The sequence below is a fragment of the Grampus griseus genome (assembly GCF_964374135.1).
Source record: "Grampus griseus genome assembly, chromosome: 21".
Taxonomy (NCBI): Eukaryota; Metazoa; Chordata; class Mammalia; order Artiodactyla; family Delphinidae; genus Grampus; species Grampus griseus.
The window spans coordinates 33,187,262-33,211,688 of NC_139015.1; the positions used below are offsets into that span (position 1 = coordinate 33,187,262).

The 24,427-nt window shown below is 44.6% G+C and overlaps 1 protein-coding gene across 1 annotated transcript in view; it reads left to right on the top strand.

The window, feature by feature from the left end:
- Positions 1-313: 313 nt before the first annotated feature.
- HOOK3 (hook microtubule tethering protein 3) overlaps positions 314-24,427 on the top strand; it is a 93,658-nt gene continuing 69,544 nt past the window's right edge. Inside the window, exons 1-2 of the mRNA XM_082680324.1 lie at positions 314-457; positions 9,108-9,193. Coding sequence (XP_082536450.1) covers positions 401-457; positions 9,108-9,193 — 143 coding nt within the window. The 5' untranslated portion in view covers positions 314-400. The remainder of the gene's footprint in view (positions 458-9,107; positions 9,194-24,427) is intronic.

The following is a 24,427-nucleotide window of genomic DNA, read 5'->3' on the forward strand; positions in this document are numbered from 1 at the left end:
CGCTTCCGTGAGGGCGCGGCGGGGACCAGCCGGCGGGGAGCGCGCGGGGGCGACACGCAGCGGGCGGCGGGCGCGGCCGTGCGCAGTGCTGGGCTACTGCGGCTCGGGCCGGGCTGGGGTCTCGGCGGGAGCGGGGCTGCGGGGCTGCGGGGCTGCAGGGCTGCAGGGCTGCAGGTCCGCGGGCGGGGCGGGCGGGCGCGCGCGCGCGCGCGCGCGCGGTGCCGCACGGTCCCGACGGGCCGGAGGAGGAGGGGCGCCGGTGACGCTGCGGGTGCCGCTGCCAGCTCCGGACGGAGTCGGCGGCCGGGCGGAGGACGGGCAGGCCGACCCTCGGACGCAGCCCCGGGCCGAGCCGCGGGCTTCCTGGCGAGGCAGGGCGGCCGCGAGCCCGGGCGGGAAGATGTTCAACGTGGAGTCCCTGGAGCGGGTGGAGCTGTGCGAGAGCCTTCTCACTTGGGTAGGTGGCGACGCGGTCCGGAGGCCCCCTCCCCCAGGCCGCCGTCCTGGGATCTCCCCGCGCCCCGGGCGGGTGCCGAGGGCGCCGGTGCCGTCACATCCGGGGCCCGGGGCGGGGGCCGGGACGCCGGTGCGGGCTGAGTCCACGGCGGGAGGCCCGGCCGGGTCCGAGGGAAACTCGCGGGGCCCGCGGGGCCGGGCGGAGGCCGAGGACGGGTGCGGGCGGCGCTGTCACCAGGCGGCTCCCCGCGCCTCCGGGGGGCGGGAGGGGCACCCGAGACCCCGGCCCGACGCTGCCGCCTTTGTTGTCCCGCTCGCCGGGACAGCGCAGCCCTGGAGGGCGAGCGGCGCGGGGCGCGGGGGGAGAGGGCTTGCCGGGAGGGCGGAGGGTAGGAGAAGGACCCGCAGCCCGGCCTCCGCGATAGGAGAGGAGAAAGTGAGCGGCGTGGAGGTGCCTAGGGAAGGTGTTCGAGGTGAAAATAAGTCTGGAAGGTGTAGTGGGACTCGACATTTGGGGGGCAACGTTATGCCATTCTAATTTTAAATTATCAAATGCTTACTAAGATTCTCACATGTGCATGTAAATATGTGTTCCGTTCTAATGCCAACAGTCGTGCCTTTAGCAGCCTCTTGTACAGGTGGACGTAAAACCCAAGCTTGTGTGTTTCCCTAAGTGCGGTGTCAGTTCCAGGGTTGTGCCTGTGTGTGTATCTACAGGATAAACCTGGTGCTTCTTTGGGGAGCTTTCGTTTTACTCATTGCTAAAACGTTAAATACCACTTTTAGAATGCAGCACTAATCTATTTAGGGAGGTGACTACAGCATTTGTATTAATGTGCAAGGTAAGACAGATGCCAAACAGATTCAGTTTAGCGGTGCCTTGGGCGATAAGCTTAGATCCCTAGAGTACAGACATCACTGCCCTGTGTGGGGACATTTGGGTGGAATGCTGAGAGGGCCAGTGTCCTAGGCTGGTTGGAACAAACATAATGAAAATAGTCTTGAGATTTTCACAATTTGGCTTATGACACAAATCAAATTATGTTTTCTGAAACAGAATATGTACAAGGGTAGATAGAGCTTGATCTATTCAGTAACTTTTGTATTAGGGCATTCTTGGCATTTCAAATCGTTTGCAATAATATATAGTTAACATACAGCTTACAACTGTAATGGGTTCCGACTTAAGTGGGGAAATGGGTTCCCCTGCTGCATTTTAGAGAAGAGAAGAAACAGATAAGCTGCATAATGTGGCCAAAGTTTGACTAGGTAGGGGAGAGATAAAGGAAAGAATTACCACATTCTTTGATACTGTGGAAGGAATGGATTTGGCAGAGGTTGTAAACAGAAGATTGAGGATCTGAAGATATGCATTTTTGAGTCTGTACCTCCTTCAGTGCTAGGAAAAAAAGGCAAGAGGGCAAAGATGAGGAAACATTGAATCTGAAGTAGGGTTACATTGTTTAAAGTCTAGAAAGACGAGTCACGGAAACAAAGAGGTGTGTTTGAAGGGCATCTGCCAGAAGGTGGTGGTCAGTGCAGTTATTTGGGTGAGAAACGCTAATAAAAATACAGAGGAAGAATCACAGAGAGAAGTTTGAAGGGGTACTAACAGAAGCACACTATGGCCACATCTATTTAAAATCTGGTAAAATGTTAAGAAAATAGAGATAATCCAGGTTATCAGCTATAGAGAGAGGTCAAGGAGTCTGGTTTTGTAGAAAAAAAGGCTTTTTGAAATTTCACTGGAAGGCTCATCCAGGAAAATTTCTGGGGAAGAGATTATCAATGACAAAACTGGAGGGCAGAGTCCAAACAAAGGTATACAATTCTAAAATTTGGAAACATTTTAAAACGTTGTACATTGAAATGTTTCAAAATAAAGTTGAGGTTAAACGCTGGGTTTGTTCTTTTAGTTATAAAAAGCAGAATATCCCCTGTGCTCAGAACACAGCGGTGCCCCGCGAGGCCCTGGGTCCGCGAGGCCCCGGGTGGGTCCGCAAGGCCCCGGGTGGGTCCGCGAGGCCCCGAGTGAGTCCGCGAGGCCCCGGCCTGGTGCGCGCAGGACCTCGTGCCCAGAGGTTTCGACGCCCCACGAACCGTCCCACGGTGCCAACAGTCGCCTCAGCGCCGTAAGCTTCGCGTCTACAGACTTCGGGGCCGCCCAGAAGCCAAAGCCCGTCGAAGGTCTGACCCCGCTGACCCGCGAGCATGGGCAGCTACCTGAGCATGTATCTGGGCACGGCCAAGGCCACGCAGCCAGCCCACGCCCGGAAGCGCCGGTCCCCATGGTTCTCATGGACCGGGCCGCCCGTGGCACCTGCCTCCCGATGGGCCGGGCCGGGCGCCCAATCCTGTGCTACCGCCGCTGCTGCCAGGATCACGGGCTCTGGTTCCGCAGCAGGCGGCCGCTCCCCGCCGCCCTGCGCAACTGGAAGTACTACCCGGTCCGCGGGTCCTCGGTGCCCCAGGGCTGGAGGCGCCTTCCCAGCGGGCCGCCCCTCCGCACCCCCTCGGGGCTGGGGTTTTCCGGCCATGGCAACGGTTTCACGATGAGGTCCCAGTGGAACGCCCGCCTCTCCTGCCACACAGGAGACAGAGCCTGGTGGACACCCGTACTGCCCCCGTTGAAAGCCTAAGCAACTTGTCCCCGTGTCCGCCCAGCCAGGAGTCCCTGGACCCCTGTGCCAAGGAGACCGCGCTGAGGGCCCTCAGCCGATGCGAGGAAGGACAAAGGCGGCTCGACGGGCCTCTCAGGTCTGAGAGCCTCGAGCCCAGGCTGTCCTGGGCGGCTCCATTCCTCCGGCCCGTGATGAGGAATGGAGTGGTCCCTGTCTTTGTGCCCAGGCCGGGGCCTCTGAGAAGAAGCATCTGCTCCGGGTGCAAGCGCCTCCGAGAAGAGGACACTGAGCCCCGGCCTGACAGCAGCCCTGCCTGAGCCTTCCCTACCTGCCGCCCACCCTGCTGTGAGGCCCCCCCCACCCCCCACCCACCCAGGGCACAGTCACAGAGCCTCGCTGGAGAGATGGGGGCGGATCAGCACTCCCGGGCCTGGGCCTCCTGCAGCCTGACGTCCCCCTTGAGTCCTGAGAGCCAAGGCCACCTCCTCCTGACACTCAAACCCACATTTCTTTTACTCAGCTGACCCCTGCCCTACCCCTGCCAGAGTCACTGGCACGGGCCGCCAGGCCAGCTCCCTCCACTACAGCCAGGAGCTGCCAAGCCCCAGAGCCACCTCTCCTACCTGCAGAGCCTGCCCCGAGGAAGCACCGCTGACGTCCAGGCCTGCACTCTCTCCTGCCCACCCACCCTTGCTGCCTTTGCCCCTGAGAAGACCCTTCTCGGAGGACCCTTCTCAGGAAGGCGTGCTTCTCCCCTATTGCCCACTTCATACGGTTTAAAGATTGTTCTTATTTTAAATAATACTAAAATAGCTTCATTATCCTTAAAAAAAAAAGTTTCTCAGAATACTACTTCCATCCAAATCACTGTTCAAGAATACATGTTTTTTAATACTTAAAAAAGAAAAGCAGAATAAATGTTCATGTGGAACGTGTCTGTGGTAGCTGAAAATGTGCATTCACTCTAGTAGCTCCCCTCATAGCTGAAGGCCAGATGAATGCTGAACACAATTCCAAAACCAAAAGTAAGGGGGGAAAATGTATCCTATACATTCCTAAGAAAGGACCCCCATTTAGAATAATTTGTTTTGCATAAAGTTCTAGCCAACTTGGTTGTGCAGTTTCTTTGCACACAGCCAGTGAGAAGGTAACTGCCACATTCAGCAAAATGCAGGCAGCTGTCAGTGACAGAGAAGACCAGAGAGGTGAAGGTTCAGCCTGGGCAGTCTTTGAGCTGACAGCCTTGTATACATCAAGAGCCTCCACATTCAGTTACCGAAGATCATAATTATGATCCTGAATATCAAATAAAAGTTTATTTTCACTACACAGCATTTAGTTTGAGATCAGAGGTATATAGTACATATTAGAAGTTCTTCCACCAGAAATGGTTAAAATAACAACTCAGGCACTTAGAGGGATGCCTATTAGCCACTTATGCAGAATTCATTTCTGTGGAACATCTCAGTGTCCCAAATGCTGGATAAATTGCTATTGTATCAGAAAGGTTACTAGCCCAAGAACCAAATGTTCCCCATTTTTGTTGAAAGAGGAATGCTTGTTAAGAGACAAAGTATCATCCTACCAAGGGAAGATGGTTTAAGCTTAAATTCCGAATCAAAGTTTATGCAGTAAGAAAGTTCAGCAGGATGTGCTGGAAAGTTTCCACTCTTAACCTCTCTCCCCACCCTCTGAGTCAAAATGTACTCTTACCTGTTAGGAAAAATCTGCCCTAGGGCTTCCCTGGTGGCACAGTGGTTGAGAGTCCGCCTGCCGATGCAGGGGACACAGGTTTGTGCCTCGGTCCGGGAAGATCCCACATGCCGCAGAGCGGCTGGGCCTGTGAGCCATGGCCGCTGAGCCTCCGGACGCAAAAATCTGCCCTACCTATTACACCTGTCAAGCCTAATTTCTTGTATGGTACGTGGAAAGATTGCTCTTTCCTAGGTTTAAGAGACTGAAAAACCAGAAAGAATCTGGAATGCCGCCAACTAATGGCAAGAAGCTAAGTGGAGCAAGAATCATGACCACACAGGTTCAGTACATTTCTTCTGGGAAACCCAGCAACATTAACATATCCTTGTAACTTTCATATTTAACAGCCTGTAAAATGGCATGTTGGCGTTTACAATTAGGGAGAGTATAATTTTTGGGGTGGTATCTCCCCCATTCCATTCTCTCTGTCCTTCCTAACTCTTAGGTCCTCTAATGGAGGAATAAAGGAATCAGATATACAAAAGCATGTATATTTTTTAAAGCTTTAATTTTTTTTTTTTCAACTGAGGGCCAATATGACATGTTAGTTAAGAGTATAGGTTCTGAAATTTGACCACCTGGGTTCAAATCCTGACTTTGCTTCCTACTAACTGTGGGTAGCTTTGGACAAGAAACTTCACCTATGTTTTGATTGCATTCAGTTTAACACTAAGAAATGTTTCCTGTGCATTAGTATTGATCAGCATAATTGGAGGGCTTGTTAAAATGCTGACTGCTAGGCCCCAGTTCCTGAGTCTGTAATTCAGTAGGGCTGAGCTAGGGCCTGGTAGTCTTCATTTCTAACAGGTTTCCAGGTGGCGCTGTTAGTGGCCTGAGGCCTACACTTTGAGAACCACTGCTCCAGAGCAAGGTTTGTTAACCTTAGCATTACTGACATTCTGGGCTGGATCATTTTTGTTCTGGGCACTGCTCTGTCATCCTGGTCTCTACTAGATGCCAATAGCACCCACTTAGTTGTTACAACTAAAAATGTCTCATAGGGAGCAAAATTGCCCCTGGTTGAGAATCACTACTCTAGAGGTAGTAATTCCAGATGATCTCATGCATTACCCTTCTCATGCTTTTGTGGGAGAAGGTGAGGTGGAAGTTGGATGGTGTTAATAGAGCTCCTTGGAATTAAAAGAGAGGTTATGACCCTTCCAGCAGCATGTCACGCCCTAATGTGGTTAAGTGCAATTATCTTTAAATTTTACTCTACTTATTGGGCTTCCCTGGTGGCGCAGTGGTTGAGAATCCGCCTGCCAATGCAGGGGACACGGGTTCGAGCCCTGGTCCGGAAAGATCCCACATGCCGCGGAGCAGCTAAGCCCATGCGCCACACAACTCCTGAGCCCATGCTCTAGAGCCTGTGAGCCACAACTACTGAGCCTGTGCTGTAGAGCCCATGAGCCACAACTACTGAGCCTGCACTCTGGAGCCCGCATGCTACAACTACTGAAGCCTGCACGCCTAGAGCCCGTGCTCTGCAACAAGAGAAGCCACCGCAATGAGAAGCCCGCGCACCACAACAGAGTAGCCCCTGCGTGCAGCAACGAAGACCCAAACACAGCCAAAAATAAATAAGTACATTAAAAAAAAATTTTTTTTTACTGCTCTCCTGAAACACCCTGTAGATTTTAACTCAGAATTTATGAGAACTGGTAGGTGAGAGATTTTTTAAAAAATTAAAATACACATACCATAAAGTTCTTTTAAAAGTGCACAATTCAGTGCTTTGTAGTATGATCGCAGCCATCACCACTGTCTAATTCCAAGAACATTTTTATCGCCTCAAAAGGAAACTCCATAGAGAGAGTTTCTCTGGGATCTGCTTTACCTTTATCTCAAAGCAGAGGTGGACATCCTCTAGCCTTCATGAGCGACTATTTACCTCAAGAGCCAATTCAGAGAAAATAATTGTTTGGAAGCCACATTTAAAAAATCAAAATGAAAATAGTTTTAAGTCCCAAGAGAGAAACAGATGGAGTCTTACAAGTAAATTACTTGCATTATTGAATTACCTGCTTTATTGAGCTTTTCCTTATGCTTGGCCAGAGGCAGTTTTCTGATCTTTCATCCTTTACATTTGGTAGTGGGTTTGGATCAGAACCCTTTGGATCAGAGGGTTCCAAATGCCAAACCAGTGCCCCGCCACATAGCATTATTTGATGAACTTGTTAAAAATAGACTCCCAGTCTTCTTCAACTTCCCACATGATTCGGGTGTACACCCAGGTCTGGGAACTACTGCTTAAGACTTTTACAAATACATAATGTCCATTTATTTTCTCTTTAAGCAACACACCCCTCCATAAGGTATTTTTCCCAATTTCTAGATTGAAAAACTGACATGAAATGAGGTAAAGTGGCATATCCAAGGTCACACAGCCAGCAGATTAGGAGCAAAGCTGGGGATGGAGTTAGTTTACATGCAGAGCGTGTTCAGTGAGGGCTGTTCCGGGCCAGGTTGGTGATCAAGAGATGAGTGAGGTGTGGCCCTCACCTGTGGTCTTTTTCATTCTAAGCCTACAAGAAAGAGATGAATTCAGCAATTGTAAAATGAAAATGGGTGCTTATTTCTTTTCAAACTACATTGTTATTGACGAGGCGACTGGAGAGAGTGTGGAGTGAAATTCAGTATCATTTCCTACAGATGATGTTTATTTGGTCCATTTATTCAGTTACTAAGGATATATTGAACCTCTGCATGTATAAGGTTAGTGTCAGGGGGTAGCCTGCAAGGGCCTCTTTTCATTACCTCTCCCAAGTAGACACCTAAGTAGAAACCACCTGCTATGTGATCTTTAAGACCATTTCCTTAGTTTCCGCCGCCATAACCATCTCAACCCACAAGACTGTCAAAAATATGAAGAAGCTGCTAACAGCACTTGTTAATAGTTCTTTTTTTAAAGATTTGATAGATGACACGGCACAGAGAAGTGGACGCTCACCAACTGTTAGTAAATTGCTACAGCACTTGTTCAGGGCAGTTTGGCAATATTTATCAAAAACCTTAAAACGTTCATACACTTTGATCCAGCAAATTTACCTCTAGGAATATAACCCTGTAAGTAAAAATGTATTGAAGGCAGATGGTCCCCTGACCATTATTTGCTGGGTTTCCATTGTCATTACCTAGTTTGACCTCATGTGTTAACATACAAACCTATTAACATAGGTCTCCCTGCCTATTCCCTGCAAGCCTTTCTTCATACTGCAGCTGCTGTGATCCTTATACGATGCAGATCTCATGGCCTCACCCTCCTGCTTAGAATCCTTTGCTTTCTCTCCTTGCTCTGAGGATGAAGTCCTAACGTGACTTGAGAGGTTTTGCACAACGATGCTTCTTTCTTTAACCCTGTCTTTCCCCGTTCTACTCTCTTCCCTGTTTTATCTCTTCTTCTGATTCCCATACTCCTCCATTTTACAACCTATAAACTGCAGAGCATGGCTTGCGTCTATCTACTCTCAGTGATTTATTGCCTTCTAAGTCCTGGTTGTGCTACTGAGTAGAATCATTGCTGGCTCAGCTGTATTATTATCTTGCTCAGAAATAATTTCTACTAATTCTCAGCTATGTTACGTTAGTTCTGATTCATAATACATTGAAAATCAAAATGAACTGAATATCTAACCTAACTGTGTGATTTCTACATCTGTATAAAGATATTTTGGTTCTGAGTAAAAGAAATCTCAGCTTGGCCAGGCACAAAGAAGAAATGTATCTCACATAATAGGAGGCCTCAAGATTTTTAGTTTAGTGGCTCACTTTTGGCCTCAAGGACCCCGTTCTTTCTGTTCCTCTTCTCTGCCATCCACTGCATTGGCCTCATCCTAACGGTCAACAAGATGACTGCTCGTGGCAGTTGAAGCAACCAGCATGTTTATTCACACCAAGGGGAGGTTGGCTTTTCTTTCCCGGAAGCCCAAGTAAGCCTCTGTTTGCATCTGTTTGGTCCAAATTGTCTTTGCCTGTGCACCCATGAGCCAGTCACTGGCAGAGGGGATGACGGTACCGTGACTTTCTTAGATGATTATCTGTGAGGAGGGTGAATGCGGGGAAGCCGTCCAGTGCCCACCACCTTCTCTCTTTTACCACAAGGAAAAAGTTGCAATAGCAAGCTGCGGGAAACTTCCCGTGAGGGAACACATTTCACAGTGTTCTGCTTTTTAAAACGTATTCAACTCCCAAGATGAGGTAGAAGTCGTCTAAGAATTCTTCTGTATGGTTAACCATGGAATCTTTTTTTCCTTTTTTTTAATTTCCTTTTTCCAGATCCAGACATTTAACGTGGATGCACCATGCCAGACCGTGGAAGATTTAACGAATGGGGTTGTGATGGCCCAGGTTCTCCAAAAGATGTAAGAATAAATTGCTTTATCTTTTTGTATCTTATCATACCTGGATATTTATTAGATTGAAAACATGGACAAAAAAATACAGTGCTCGCATGAAACACGTGTTGCGCGGAGACCGAGAACTGAGCAGCACAGGTGGTTCCGGCAGCCTGTGCTTGTTTAGGCACAGATGGACCGGCTGCAGGGGTAGTTAGGGCTGCAATTGCTGCAGTACTCCAACGGTTTCAGCAGAATTCTTTCTTCCTGTGGTTTTCAGTGTAAGCTTGGCAGACATTTTCCTGTTAGCGTCCAGATTTTGCCATTATAGAAGGATCTGAGAGGTTTACTCTGTCTTTAGGGCTCTGCTCAGACGTTGTCTTACCAGCGGGGCCCTCCCTGCCCACCCCTAGAAAATAAGCGATAGCCATGCCCTGTGCTCGGTTTCGCTTTTAACCTTCCGTATGCTTCTCAGAAGTAGGTAACACCATATCGTATACCACGTATTTTGCTTGCTTATTTGTTACCTGCTGCTTCCCCCCACACCCGTCTGCAGACAGACGGACACACACACACACACAGTGTAAGCTCCACCTAGAGGCAGGGTGAAAACATAATAGTTGTAAAATTGATATTGTATGGCTGTCTTCAACTTTTGACCTAGGAATTTTTCAAATAGAGGATTACCTGTGAATTTAAGATGTCAGTAAGTTTGATGTGATTTGGGGGATACTTCTGTCTTTTGAAGCCCTGAGCCCTTGTCAGCCTGAGACACTAAAGAACTTACATGGGACTTGCTGAGATTCCCTGCAGCTCTGTTGAGAATCAGTATCATTGCTAAAGGATTCTTGCCGTTGCTCCCCTTGCAGTGAGCTGTGTAGAGCTGCCCGTCTCGAAGCTTCTCAAATGCCTGCATTTCAGAGAATCTACCTGCCTTTCACACTGGCGGTTCATGCTTGAAAACTATAGCTTGCTGTACCTTTCTTCTGCACCTTACATCTCTCCAGACATACAGGCATGCAGACTTTCTGGCAGAGCTCAAGAAGGCTAACTTGAAACTGACCAGCCCGGGTTCTAGCACAGAGAAGAGCGGTCTTGTGATTTTCGTGGACACTTTTGAGTGGTGCCCTCATAACGTTTAGCTTTTGAATGGTCTAGAACAGCGGTCCCCAGCCGTTTTGGCACCAGGGACCAGTTTCGTGGAAGACAATTTTACCATGGATGGTGGGGGAGTGGTGATTCAGGCGGTAACGCGAGCGATGTGGGGGATGGTTCAGGCGGTAACGCGGGTGATGGGGAGGTTGGTTCCGGCCGTAACGCGGGTGATGGGGAGGTTGGTTCCGGCCGTAACGTGAGCGATGGGGAGGTTGGTTCCGGCGGTAATGCGGGTGATGGGGAGGTTGGTTCAGGCGGTAATGCGAGCGATGGGGCCGATGGTTCAGGCAGTAATGCGGGTGATGGGGAGCGGCAGATGCAGCTTCGCTCACTCGCTTGCCACTCACCTCCTGCTGGTAGCGGTCCACGGCCAGGGGGTTGGGGACCCCTGGTCTAGAGAGTTTCAGTGCAGTTCTTAATAAAAATTATTTGTGGGCAAGTGGGCCTAGCTACGTGAGCTTTCCAGGTATGTGTCATTAAATGAATTTTTTGCTTGTTAGTTTGGGTAGGATTTCTATTGTAGAAACCAGAAGAAAGACTGTATGAATATATTATTTTACCAAATCAGGATCATAACATGCATTATGTTCTGCAGAGTGGTTATTCTCATTTACGAAAGTCTTGTGGGCATATTTCTTATCAATATTTAGTTTTTTACATTTTTTCCCAAAACGCATTCCTTTTTCATTTTGTTGTGGTATAATGTAGACCGAAAAGCATACTAAAAGAAGTGATTAATTTGTGTGTAGTATGTATATATTGTATGTATATGCACACATGTATACACACATCCATGTAACCGCCGCCCAGACTGAACTATATAACATTTTGAGCCCCCAAATGGTCCCCCTCATGCCCCTCCCTAATCAATACCCCTTGCCTCAAAGATAGCCATGGTTCTGATTTCTACACCATCCTTCTTATAAGTGGAATCATACAGTTTATACTCTTTGTGTTTGACTTCTTTCACTCAACATAATGTCTGTGTGATTCATTCATGTTGTTTTATATTGTCTATTTAAATAATTGTATAATAACAGCTTCACAGAAGCTTCCTCCTTTGTCAGTTTGATGTTTATTGAACGGCTACTCTGCATCCAGCACTGGTGATGCAAGGATGAGCCACAGTCCACAGGGTAATTGTGTTCAGAGAGTTTATAACCTGGGGAAAAGCAGATGTTAAATGACCAAGGAAACAAAACTGCTAGTATAACAAGCGCTACAGAGAAATGGTGAAAATTTCTAAGTTAGCAGTTGTCTCCCCAGGGCTAGCATTCAGAAGAGTCCAAACCAGAGATATCAATTTGGGTGTTTCTTAATTGAAGCCATGAGCGTGGATTAAATCACTCAGGGAAGAGTATAGGGTAAGAAGAAAACAGTGTGTAGCCTGAGCCTTGAAGAACTCTGACATTTAGTTGTTGGTTAGAACATCTACCAGCAGAGGGACCAGAGAGGCACAGGGAAAGCCAGTAGAGTGTGGATGCTGAGAGAAATAGCAGATCTCTTCATTTAAGCCCATAAATGGGCTTACAGTATGTTTTATTTTTTGAGGGAGAGGGTGTGGCTTCTTTCATGCAACATAAAATTTTGAGATTTATTCATGTTGTTGCCTGTCTTAATATAGTCCATGCACATTCCATTGTATGGATATACCACAATCCATCCATCCGTCGGCTGCTGAGGAACTCCTGGGTTGTTGTAGTTTGGGGCTGTTACAAATAGAGCTGCTGTGAACATCAGTGTCTACATCTTTGTATGGACACATGCTGCCATTTCTCTGGGGTGAAGTTCCAACTAGGGGTGAAATGGCTGCAACATGTGGCAGGTGTAAGTTTAATATTTAAGAAACTACCAAACTGCTTCCAAAGCGGACGTACCATTTATGTTTTTACAAGCAGCGTGTCAGTGTTCCAATTGCACCATGGCCTCACCAGCACTTGCTGGGATTGCTCTTTTTAATTATAACCATTCTAGTGGCCGTCTAGTGGTGCTCATTGTAGATTTTATTTGTATTTCTATAATGACTAGTGATGTCGGGAATCTTTTCTTGTGTTTCTTGTATTTATATACATTTACTGTATATATATATATATATATATATATGCATACATATATATATCTTCTTTGGTGAATTGTTTGCTGTAATCTTTTTTTGTTTGTTTTTAATTTCCGGGTGTGCAAGCCCAGTGCCCCACCATGACTCTGGGATCTGGGACATCCCTGGGACTATGGGGCCCTCTGAGGGGGGGCTGGCCAGACCGTGTCCACACGCTGGTGGCCACACGCTCACGTCCGCACACTTCCCCACCCGCGGGCACTGGGTCAAGCCAATGAGGCACAGGTGGGGTTAGGAGTTTGTGGCCACATCTGCCTTTGAATCTTGGCTGTCCCTTAATAGATAGATGCTTGACCTTGGGCCCATAACCTTCCTGTACCTCAGTTCTCTTATCTGTAAGTTGGGGAAACTACCTATATGTTTAGAGTACCTGGAGTGTAGTGAGCTTACAAGAAATTTTAGCTGTTGGTATTATTTCAGTTAGCTAAAGGCATCATTATACACTGTTAACAGTGTATTCTTTCATTTATCAATATAGGAATTTTGAAAATTTTTATGTTTACTTACACTTTATTGAAGTATACTTGATTTACAATGTGTTAATTTCTGCTGTACAGCAAAGTGATTCAGTTATACATATATATTCTTTTTCATATTCTTTTGCATTATGGTTTATCACAGGATATTGAATATCATTCCTTGTGCTATACAGTAGGCCCTTGTTGTTTATATACATAGTAGTTTGTCTCTGCTAATACCAATCTCCTAATTTATCCCCCCCTCACCTCCTTTCCCCTTTGATAACCATAAATTTGTTTTCTACGTCTATGAGTCTGTTTCTTTTTTGTAAATAAGTTCATTTGTATCATATTTTAGATTCCACTTATAAGTGACATCATATGGTATTTGTCTTTCTCTGTCTGACTTAATTCACTTAGTATGACAGTCTCTATGTCCATCCGTGTTACTGCAAATGACATTATTTCATTCTTTCTTACGGCTGAATAATATCCCATTGTATGTATGTACCACATCATCTTTATCCATTCATCTGTTGATGGACATTTAGGTTGCTTTCATGTCTTGGCTATTGTGAATAGTGCTGCTGTGAGCATTGAAGTGCATGTATCTTTTCCAATTAGAGTTTTCTACAGATAGATGCCCAGGAGTAGGATTGCTGGATCATATGGTAGTTCTATTGATATTTTTAGAATACTGTTCTCTATGGTGGCTGCACCAGCTTATAACAACAGTGTAGGAGAGTTCCCTTTCTCCACAACCTCTCCTGTTTGCTGTAATCTTTTGCCTATTATTTATTTATTTTTATTAGAATATAGTTGCTTTACAATATTAAGTTAGTTTATACTGTACAGCAAAGTAAATCAGCTATATGTATACATATATCCCCTCTTTTTTGGATTTCCTTCTCATTTAGGTCACCACAGAGCATTGAATAGAGTTCCCTGTGCTATACAGTAGGTTCTCATTAGTTATCTGTTTTATACGTAGTATCAGTAGTGTATATATGTCAATCCCAGTCTACCAATTCATCCCACCGCCCCCCTTTCCCCCTTGGTATCCAAACATACATCTGTGTCTCTATTTCTGTTTTGTAAATAAGATCCTCTATACCAATTTTTTCAGATTCCACATATATGTTTTGATATATGATATTTGTTTTTCTCTTTCTGACTTACTTCACTCTGTATGACAGTCTCTAGGTCCATCCATGTCTCTACAAATGACCCAATTTTGTTCCTTTTTATGGCTGAGTAATATTCTATTATATTTATATATCACATCTTCTTTATCCATTCCTCTGTTGATGGACATTTAGGTTGTTTCCATGTCCTGGCTGTTGTAAACAGTGCTGCAGTGAACATTGAGGTGCATGTGTCTTTTTGAATTATGGTTTTCTTTGGATATATGCCCAGTAGTGGGATTGCTGGGTCACATGGTAGTTCTATTCTTAGTTTTTTAAGGAATCTCCATACTGTTCTCCACAGTGGCTGTATCAATTTACATTCCCACCAACAATGCATGAGGGTTCCCTTTTCTCCACACCCTCTCCATCGTTTACTGTTTGTAGATTTTTTGATGATGGCCATTCTGAGGTGTGAGGTGATACCTCATCGTAGTTCTGATTTTGCATTTCTCTAATAATTTGTGATGTTGAGCAACTTCTCATGTGTTTGTTGGCCAGCTGTATGTCTTCTTTGGAGAAATGTCTATTTAGGCTTTCCGCCCATTTTTTGATTGGGTTGTTTGTTTTTTTGATATTTAGCTGCATGAGCTGTTTGTATATTTTGGAGATTAATCCTTTGTCAGTTGCTTCAGATGCAAATATTTTCTCCCATTCCGAGTGTTGTCTTTTCGTCTTGTTTAAGGTTTCCTTTGCTGTGCAAAACATTTTAAGTTTAATTAGGTCCCATTTGTTTATTTCTGTTTTTATTCTCATTACTCTAGGAGGTGGGTCAAAAAACATCTTGCTGTGATATGTGTCAAAGAGTGTTCTGCTTATGTTTTCCTCTAAGAGTTTTATAGTGTCTGGCCTTACATTTAGGTCTTTAATCCATTTTGAGTTTATTTTTGTGTATGGTGTTAGGGGGTGTTCTAATTTCATTCTTTTACATGTAGCTGTCCAGTTTTCCCAGCACCACTTATTGAAGAGGCTGTCTTTGCTCCATTGTATATTCTGGCCTCCTTTGTCATAGATTAAGTGACCATACGTGTGTGGGTTTTTCTCTGGGCTTTCTATCCTGTTCCATTGATCTATATTTTGTTTTTGTGCCAGTACCATACTATCTTGATTACTCTAGCTTTGATTACTATAGTCTGAAGTCAGGGAGCCAGATTCTTCCAGCTCCATTTTTGTTTCTCAAGATTGCTTTTGCTATTCGAGGTCTTTTGTGTTTCCATACGAATTGTAAAATTTTTTGTTCTAGTTCTGTGAAAAATGCCATTGGTAATTTGATAGGGATTGCATTGACTATGTAGATTGCTTTGGGTAGTATAGTCATTTTCACAATATTGATTCTTCCAATCCAAGAACATGGTATATCTCTCCATCCGTTTGTGTCATCTCTGATTTCTTTCATCAGTATCTTATAGTTTTCTGCGTACAGGTCTTTTGCCTCGTTAGATAGGTTTATTCGTAGGTATTTTATTCTTTTTGTTGCAGTGGTAAATGGGATTGTTTCCTTAATTTCTTTTTCTCATCTTTCATTGTTAGTGTATAGGAATACAAGAGATTACCGTATATTAATTTTGTATCCTGCAACTTTACTAAATTCATTGATTAGTTCTAGTAGTTTTCTGGTGGCATCTTTAGGATTTTCTATGTATAGTATCATGTGATCCGCAAACAGTGACAGTTTTACTTCTTTGCCAATTTGGATTCCTTTTATTTCTTTTTCTTCTCTGATTGCCATGGCTAAGACTTCCAAAGCTATGTTAAATAATAGTGGCAAGCGTGGGCACCCTTGTCTTATTCCTGATCTTAGTGGAAATGGTTTCAGTTTTTCACCATTGAGGATGATATTGGCTGTGGGTTTGTTGTATATGGACTTTATTATGTTGAGGTAGGTTCCCTCTGTGTCCACTTTCTGGAGAGTTTTTATCATAAATGGGTACTGAATTTTGTCGAAAGCTTTTTCTGCATGATTGTATGGTTTTTATTCTTCAACTTGTTAACATGGTGTATCACATTGATTGATTTGCGTATATTAAAGAATCCGTGCATCCCTGGGGTAAATCCCACTTGATCATGGTGTATGATCTTTTTAATGTGTTGTTGGATTCTGTTTGCTAGTATTTTGTTGAGGATTTTTGCGCCTATGTTCATCAGTGATATTGGCCTGTAATTTTCTTTTTCTGTGATATCTTTGTCTGGTTTTGGTATCAGGGTGATGGTGGCCTCGTAGAATGAGTTTGGGAATGTTCCTCCCTTTGTAATTTTTTGGAAGAGTTTGAGAAGGATCTGTGTTAGGTGTTCTCTAAATATTTGATAGAATTCACCTGTGAAGCCATCTGGTCCTGGAATTTTGTTTGTTGGAAAATTTTTAATCACAGTTTCAATTTCATTACTTGTGGTTGGTCTGTTCATATTTTCTAATTCTTCCTGGTTCAGTCTTGGAAGCTTGTACTTTTCTAAGAATTTGTCCATTTCTTCCAGGTTGTCCATTTTATTGGCATATAGTTGCTTGTAGTAGTCTCATGATCCTTTGTATTTCTGCGGTGTCAGTTATAACTTCTCCTTTTTCATTTCTAATTTTATTGATTTGAGTCCTCTACCTTTTTTTCTTGATGAGTCTGGCTAAAGGTTTATCAATTTTGTTTATCTTCTCAAATAACCAGCTTTTAGTTTTATTGATCTTTGCTAGTGTTTTTTTGTTTCTCTTTCATTTATTGCTGCTCTGATCTTTATGATTTCTTTCCTTCTACTGACTTTGGGTTTTGTTTGTTCTTCTTTCTCTGGTTCCTTTAGGTGTAAGATTAGATTGTTTTTTTGAGATTTTTCTTGTTTCTTGAGGTGAGATTGAATTACTATAAACTTCCCTCTTAGAATTGCTTTTGCTGCATCCCATAGGCTTTGGGTCATTGTGTTTTCATTGTCATTTATTTCTAGTTAGTTTCTTATTTCTTCTTTGATTTCTTCAGTGATTTCTTGGTTATTTAGTAGCATATTGTTTAGCCTCCATGTGTTTGTGTTTTGTACAGTTTTTTTCCTGTAATTGATTTCTAATCTCATAATGTTGTCAGAAAAAATGCTTGATACAATTTCAGTTTTCTTAAATTTACCGAGGCTTGGTTTGTGACCCAAGATGTGATCTATCCTGGAAAATGTTCTGTGTGCAGTTGAGGAGAAAGTGTATTCTGCTGGTTTCGGATGGAATGTCCTATAGATATTAATTAAGTCTATTGGTCTAATGTGTCATTTAAGGCTTGTGTTTCCTTATTAATTTTCTGTCTGGATGATCTATCTGTTGGTGTAAGTGGGGTGTTAAAGTCCCCCACTATTACTGTGTTACTGTCGATTTCCCCTTTTATGGCTATTAGCATTTGCCTTATGTATTGAGGTGCTCCTCTGTTGGGTGTATAAATGTTTACAATTGTTATATCTTCTTCTTGGATTGATCCCTTGATCATTATGTAGTGTCCTTCGTTGTGTTTTGTGGGTTTTTCCTATTTTTTAATTGAATTGTTTTCATCTTATTAAATTTAGAGTTCTTTATATATTCTAAATACAAGTTCTTTCTCAGATGTATGTTTTAAAATATTTTCTCCCAGCCTGTGGCTTCCCTTTTTATTTTCTTAATAGTGTTTTTGCAGAGCAAATATTTTTAAAGTTTTACTTATTAAATACTTATTATTTAATGTATTTTTTTAAGTTCACATTTTTTTTTTAAATTGTATTAAGAAACCTTTACCAAACTCAGGGTCTCTAAGATTTTCTCCTCTGTTTTCCTCCAGAAGTATTATAGTTCTAATGCTTATATTTAGGTCTATGACGCATTCTCAGTTACTACTTTTTGTGTATGATATAAGGGTCTCTTTTTTTTTGCACTATTTATTGCAAAGATTCCTTTCCCATATTTTCAGGATTTTGATTATGTTGAACTGTCTAATGACTGGACAGACAACATCCATGGATGATTAGATTCTTGTTCATTGAAGTAATTTTTAATAATAGATCAGGCACTGAAAACACTTAAGATGTAGTTTATCCTTTTACATCTATATATCAACAAATACAAAATGAAAACATTTTCTTGAGGGGACCCTTAAGTTTTTAGGGAGCGGGACTCTTAATATTATCAAAACTCAAATTTATAGAATTTTCTTTCCTATTTTCTACTTCTTGGTTTGAAGAAAATTAACATTAGCCTTTGTAAAGATTTTTACAAAGCAGCACCCACTTTGGAGAGCACGGCATGTTCTATGTGAGACAACAAGAACTTGAATTGACTGTTTATGCTGTAAAACCTGTGATTCTTGGTGAACCTATGGTACACCTGCCAGAGAACAATCACTGCTTTGCACTGATCAATTTCGGGCCTGAAAGAATCCTCTTCTCCCGTAACAGCACTGCCTCTGCAGGCTTCTAAGTAAGGCTGTTTCTTCTTCATGTACCACTTGGCTCAGCATGGTGCCTCCTCAGTGCTGCTTCCAGACCGTTCCCCTCACATCTTCCCTAACACCCCCCAGTTTTGAGTCTTATGACATCATCCCTCTCGTTTCTCAGCAGCTTTGGATCCAGGCATCCTGCTGCTCTTTCCAGTACCACCCTTGCTGAAATTCCTGGGGACTTGGATATGGTCCTTCAGACCGTTGCCTGTCAACTCCTTGACTCATCTACTTTGGTCTCATCCTCTACCCAGTTTCAGCCACTCAATCTCGAGGTCATACCCCATGGCTTATCATCACCAGTAATCTGCGACCCTCTGTGGTCTCGGTTTGCTCTCTCCCGCCGTCTGACCACTGCCTCCTCTCTTTCCATCTCACTCTCTCTGACCGCACATCTCCAGCCACCCTTCCGTTCTCGAGGGCAGGTGGGGTCTCAACACTGTCCTTCACCTTCCCCTCTTTCTTTCCTCTTATTCAGCTGAAATTCCGTGGTCAGTCATAATCACTCCCTGTGTACATTTTTAGCTTCTCTGCCCCTTTTTTATTTCTTTGTACTTTTTTAGCTAAACCACAACTTGGTTAAATCTAATATCCCACCAGTTCTGCGTCTCACCTATGCGGCTGAACCGAGCTGGAAAAGACACAGACTTGCTGGTGCGTCTCATTTTACATTTCCCAGTGTGAACCCCTGGTCATCTGGTACTTCCCCAGCCCTCTCACTACCCCTCTTCCGGGTGACCGTCCCCCACTGTCCTTTCTGCAGACCTTCAGCACCACTTCCCCACTCTCTCCTCTGATTACCTTCCAAGGTAAGGGACCGCCTACTTTTGAGAAAGTTGAAACACATACAAGAGAATCTCTGTTGACTCCCCGACTACGTTTGCCCCCACCGGCATCAATGTGGCCACCTCGCTGCCCGTTACCGCCTTCGAGCTGTGCTGGGGGCAGTCCTGTCGTAAAGTCAGCGGCTGCACGTTGTCTGTTGGGTCCCTTTGCCTCTCACCTACTCAAGATCTTTGCTTTACCAGTTCTCCCCTCTTTGCTGCACCCACGGCTTCGCCTGCTCTGCAGGGTCATATCCACTAGCAGGGAAGCAGGCTTATTTGTCTTTAAACAGACTTCTCAGGATCCCACTCCTGTCAGCCACTGCTCCCGTTCCCCTGCCTGTGCAGCATCTGTCTCAGAGTTCTCCCCCACCCCCCCTTAAACCCACTTCTGTCACGGTTTCCCCACCATCATGTTAGAACTGCACTTGTTGTGATGCTAATGCTCGTTCTCAGTCCTCGTCTGGACTGGCAGCGGCGTTCAAAGGACAGATGCTCATCTGCTTATTACTTCCTTCTGACACTTAGTAAGATTTGGCCTCCAGGATACTGTGACCTTCCAGGTTTCTCTCCTGTCTCATTGGATGATCTGCATTTCCTGTGCTGGTTTCGCTCTCCTGTGCTCCCTCCTAAGGATGCAGAGCTTAAGGACTCAGGCCTGGCCCCTCTTCTCTTTTGTTTGCATTCACCCCCTCAGTGATTTCGTCTAGTCTCTTAGCCTTAAATAGCATCCGTATCCTAAGGACGCTCAGATTTTTATCTCCAGCGTGAACCTCTCCTCTGACGTCCAGACTTGTCTGATTGTCTACTTAGCATCTCCAGTTGGGTCTAAAAGACATGTCAGAGTCATCGTATCTAGAACTAAACCCTGTCTTCTGCTCAGACCCACTCAGTCAAAGTCTTCTCATTTCAGTTGTTGGCATTTCTGGCCTTGAGCTGCTCAGACCTTGAAACCTCTCTTTCTTTTTCTCCACATCCTGCATCCAACCCATCAGGAAACACTGAAGGCTACACTTTTAAAATATAGCTAAATCCAGCCTTTAGATCTAACTTCCAGATTACAGAGAAATACAGAGGACAGAGGAATAGGTTAAACTGAGTCACAAGGAAAGGATCAGGAAAATCCAGAAAGTGCGATATTTCACAGGACAGTTGACCTGGTCTCTTCAGCAAGTGAATGTCAAGAGAAGAAAGGAACGGGGTGGATCCTTCTAGATCACAGAGTCCAGAGAGAAAGACACTGACCAAACGCATCATGTGGTTCTTCTGGAAGACCTGCCGCGTGCAGAGCGTGGATGCCCCGGAGGACGTCATGCTACGTGAGAAAGCCAGTCCCAGGGGGCAGACTGCACCACTCCACTTCTGGGAGGTGTCTGAAGTGGTCAGACTCATGGAAGCAGAGTGAAGTGGTGGCTGCCAGGGGCTGGGATTTGGGGGAAATGGGAGTTGCTGTTCAACAGGTGTAAAGTTTCAGTTGCATGAGATGCATAAGCCCTTAAGGCCTGCTGTGCAGCGCTGTGCTTGTGGTTCATAGCACTGTACTCTGGTCTTGAATGTCTCTCGAGAGGGCAGAGCTCATGTTAAGTGTTCTTACCACAGTTTCAAAAACAAAAACAAATGCAATGCATGAAGCTTGGATCTTGTGTGAACAAAGACATTTCAAGGATGTAATGGAGGAAATTTGAATACAGATTGAGTATTAGGTGGTATTCTGGGAGTGTTTCTTTGTTATGTTAGGTGTAGTATCAGAACCATGGTTAGTAAGGCACAGGAAAGTGCCTTACTTATCACAGATGTATAGTGGAATTTTTAGGAGTAAAAAAGTTTTATGATAAAAATTATTACCTTTACTGCTACCATATTGGTCTGGCTGCCGTCATCTCTTGCCCATATCATGTTGGTAACTTCCTGACCAGTGTCGGTGTTTCTGTAGTTGCCTGCCCCAGAGTCTCATGTGAACCCAACAGCCACAGTGAGGTTTTCTGCTTAGAGCCCTGCACTGGTGCCCCATTTCACTCAGGGTAAAAGCCAAAGGACTCACAGTGATGTATCAGAGCCCAGGTGACCTGAGCCCTTGGTACCACTCAGACCGCATTCCATTTTTTTTTTTAACATCTTTATTGGAGTATAATTGCTTTACAATGGTGTGTCAGTTTCTGCTTTGTAACAAAGTGAATCAGTTATACACGTACGTATGTTCCCATATCTCTTCCCTCTTGAACTCTGACCTCATTTGCTGGCGTTCTTTCCCACAGCAGCACCCTGCTCGTCCTCACACGCCTTCTGCTGGGGGCATCGTGCGTGGCCCGTCCCTCTGCCTCGGATGTTTATCAGTCAGATGTCCACATGCTGCCCTTCCTCACCAGCTGCCAGTCCCCACTGAGCGCTGTCTGCCTCTCCACCTAGCCCACCCTGACCACCTGTTCAGTATCGCCGCCGCCCTTACCTCCCAGAGCCCCTTGTCCTGCTCTAGAGTAGGTGTTCTGTAAATGCTAGCTAAATGAATGAATATGGAATTATGAACTTGGAAATGAAAAGAAAGCAACTTTTATCTTCTTTTATCCTTTATCTCCAAGAAGAGTTCACCACTCTGTCATTTTCCATCAACAGTTTCCCTGATACCAACTCGATGTTCTGACACCAGCTTCCTGAAGTAGCTCAGACCCACAAGTTAAGGTCACAGTCCTTTGATTCTGACCCTCGGGGCAGACTCGGCAGTTAAGGCCCCAGTCCCACAAGACTGTCCCCGCTGCAGACGCCAGGTAGATATGGATGGGGTCCGTGGGGCACCCACACTTCTGCCCAGCCAACTGCAAATGCAGGAGTTCCCATGAACCCCCTCAGGTTTGATATTTGCGAGAATGACACAAAACTCAGGGAAGCTCTATACTTATGATTACATTTTTATTGTACAGGATCCAACTCAGGAACAGCCACATGAAGGAGATGCACAGGGACGTGTGGGGTAGAGGCAGCGCAGAGCTCTGGGACCCCGTGAGCCCACTGCCTTCCCAGCACAGTGATGTGCTCACCCACCCCGAAGTTCTGAACCCTGTTGTTTAGGGTTTTATTGGGGGGTTTCACTAAAGAGACATGAGTGAAGTCGTTAGCCACGTGTTTGAACTCCGCCGCCAGTCCCTTCCTGGAGGTCAGGGGGTGGGGCTGAAAATTCCTCTGGGACCAGCCCTCGTCCTGAAGCTGTCTGTGGGTCCCACAGTGAATCACCCTGTTAGCATAAGCTCCGGTGTGGCTGGAAAGAGCTCATGATGAGTTATAAAAGACACCCCATCACTCAGGAAATTCTCAGGGTTTTAGGAGCTCAGCACCAGGATCCAGGGACAGAGGGCAAATATATTTTTTATTCTGCCACAACTGCATATTGATTGAAAGAGCAAGATCAGAAGTAGTTGTGCCTCTAAGTGCCATTATGTTTTATTTTCAGAGTTAAAGAAAGAGGGAAAAAGAAAGTAGATGAGACCAAAAGAGGTAAAATGAAGGCCAAGCTGCGGACAGCGGTGGAATGCCTCTTTTTATTTATGGGACCTGATTGCCTGCCCTTGGTTTAGAGCCTGTGCCTCTGCGCCTCTGTTGCTCTTTCTAACACTGCAGGGGCTAAAGCATAATTTGCTTTATTTTTGTTGTCATCAAGGATGGGAAATATAAATGTCATAGCCAACTCTTGAATATCCATTTAGTGGCAGGGGACCAAAATGATTGTTTTAGGTAATGAAAAGATGATTAGAAAATAGACCTAAGAGGGACTTCCCTGGCAGTCCGGTGGTTAAGACTCCGAGCTTCCATTGCAGGGGGCACGGGTTTGATCCCTGGTCAGGGAACTAAGATCCTGCATGCTGCACAGCGCGGCCAAAAGAAAAAGGAAAATAGACCTAAGAATTAACGTATCTATTTTTAAAAATAGTAACATTTGCTAATAAAAATGTCATATTAAGAAATTGAGTCAAAATACAGTGTTTGTTTCGGACCCCATCTTAATTTGGGGGACTTCAATAAGAATATTATGGTACTTAAATAATTTAAGCAGTAGAAATAAAATTTAATTTTTTGGTTTCTGTGGAAGCAGTTGACTGCAGGATGACAGTGTATTCCTGGAATTGTGTTAACGGATTAAAATCAATGGGCTTTTCCTTTAGCTTAAGCTATGACTGGTGCATAAGTTACAGCCGAATAGATGTGCTGGGAAAGTCGAGGAAATGGCTTCATATGTTTTGTGGCTGGTTTGTGTCATTTCCTTAACAGGAGTCAGGACATAGTAAGACGCTAAAGATGGTTTCTGGCTCATGAAGAACATTCCGAGTAAGATTATCCCTTGTCATTTACGTATCTGTGCAGAACTATAATCTGTTAATATGTTGGAGAAAATCACCTTTATGCTGTTTGATCCTAGCCTGAGAACGTTTATTAAGGGGTACTTAGAAAACATTGCTGAAATTGTAAACTACTTAGCGAAACAGAGTTATGGCTAGATGCCTGCATATTTGAGTCAAGTTCATGACTAGGAAAAGTATTGAATGGAAGAATGCTGTGGACTACTATTGTTTTTTTTTTTTAATTGAAGTATAGTTGATTTACAGTGTTGTGTTAATTACTGCTGTACAGCAAAGTGATCCAGTTATACATATATATATATATATATACTTTTTTTAAATATTCTTTTCCATTATGGTTCATTAGGTGATATTGAATATAGTTCACTATGCTATACAGTAGCACCTTGTTGTCGATCCATTCTATGTCTAAAAGCTTACATCTGCTAATCCCAACCTCCCACTCCATCCCTCCCCCAACCCCCTCCCCCTTGGCAACCACCAGTCTGTTCTCTATGTCTGTGGGTCTGTTCTGTTTCATAGATAGGTTAATTTGTGTCATAGTTTAGATTTGTGGACTACTATTCTTGCTGTGTTCCGCCCAAGTAGCAGATTGGAAGCTTATTAAATAAAAGTGCTATCACCTTCCAAATGTATTTCAGTGCACAGGTATCAATGAGAACTGCTGTGCGTCAGACGTGAAGTGCTGGGCAGACAGTGGTGAATGAGACAGACACCTGCCCCTGTTGACCATAGAACATCTTGAACGATGTGG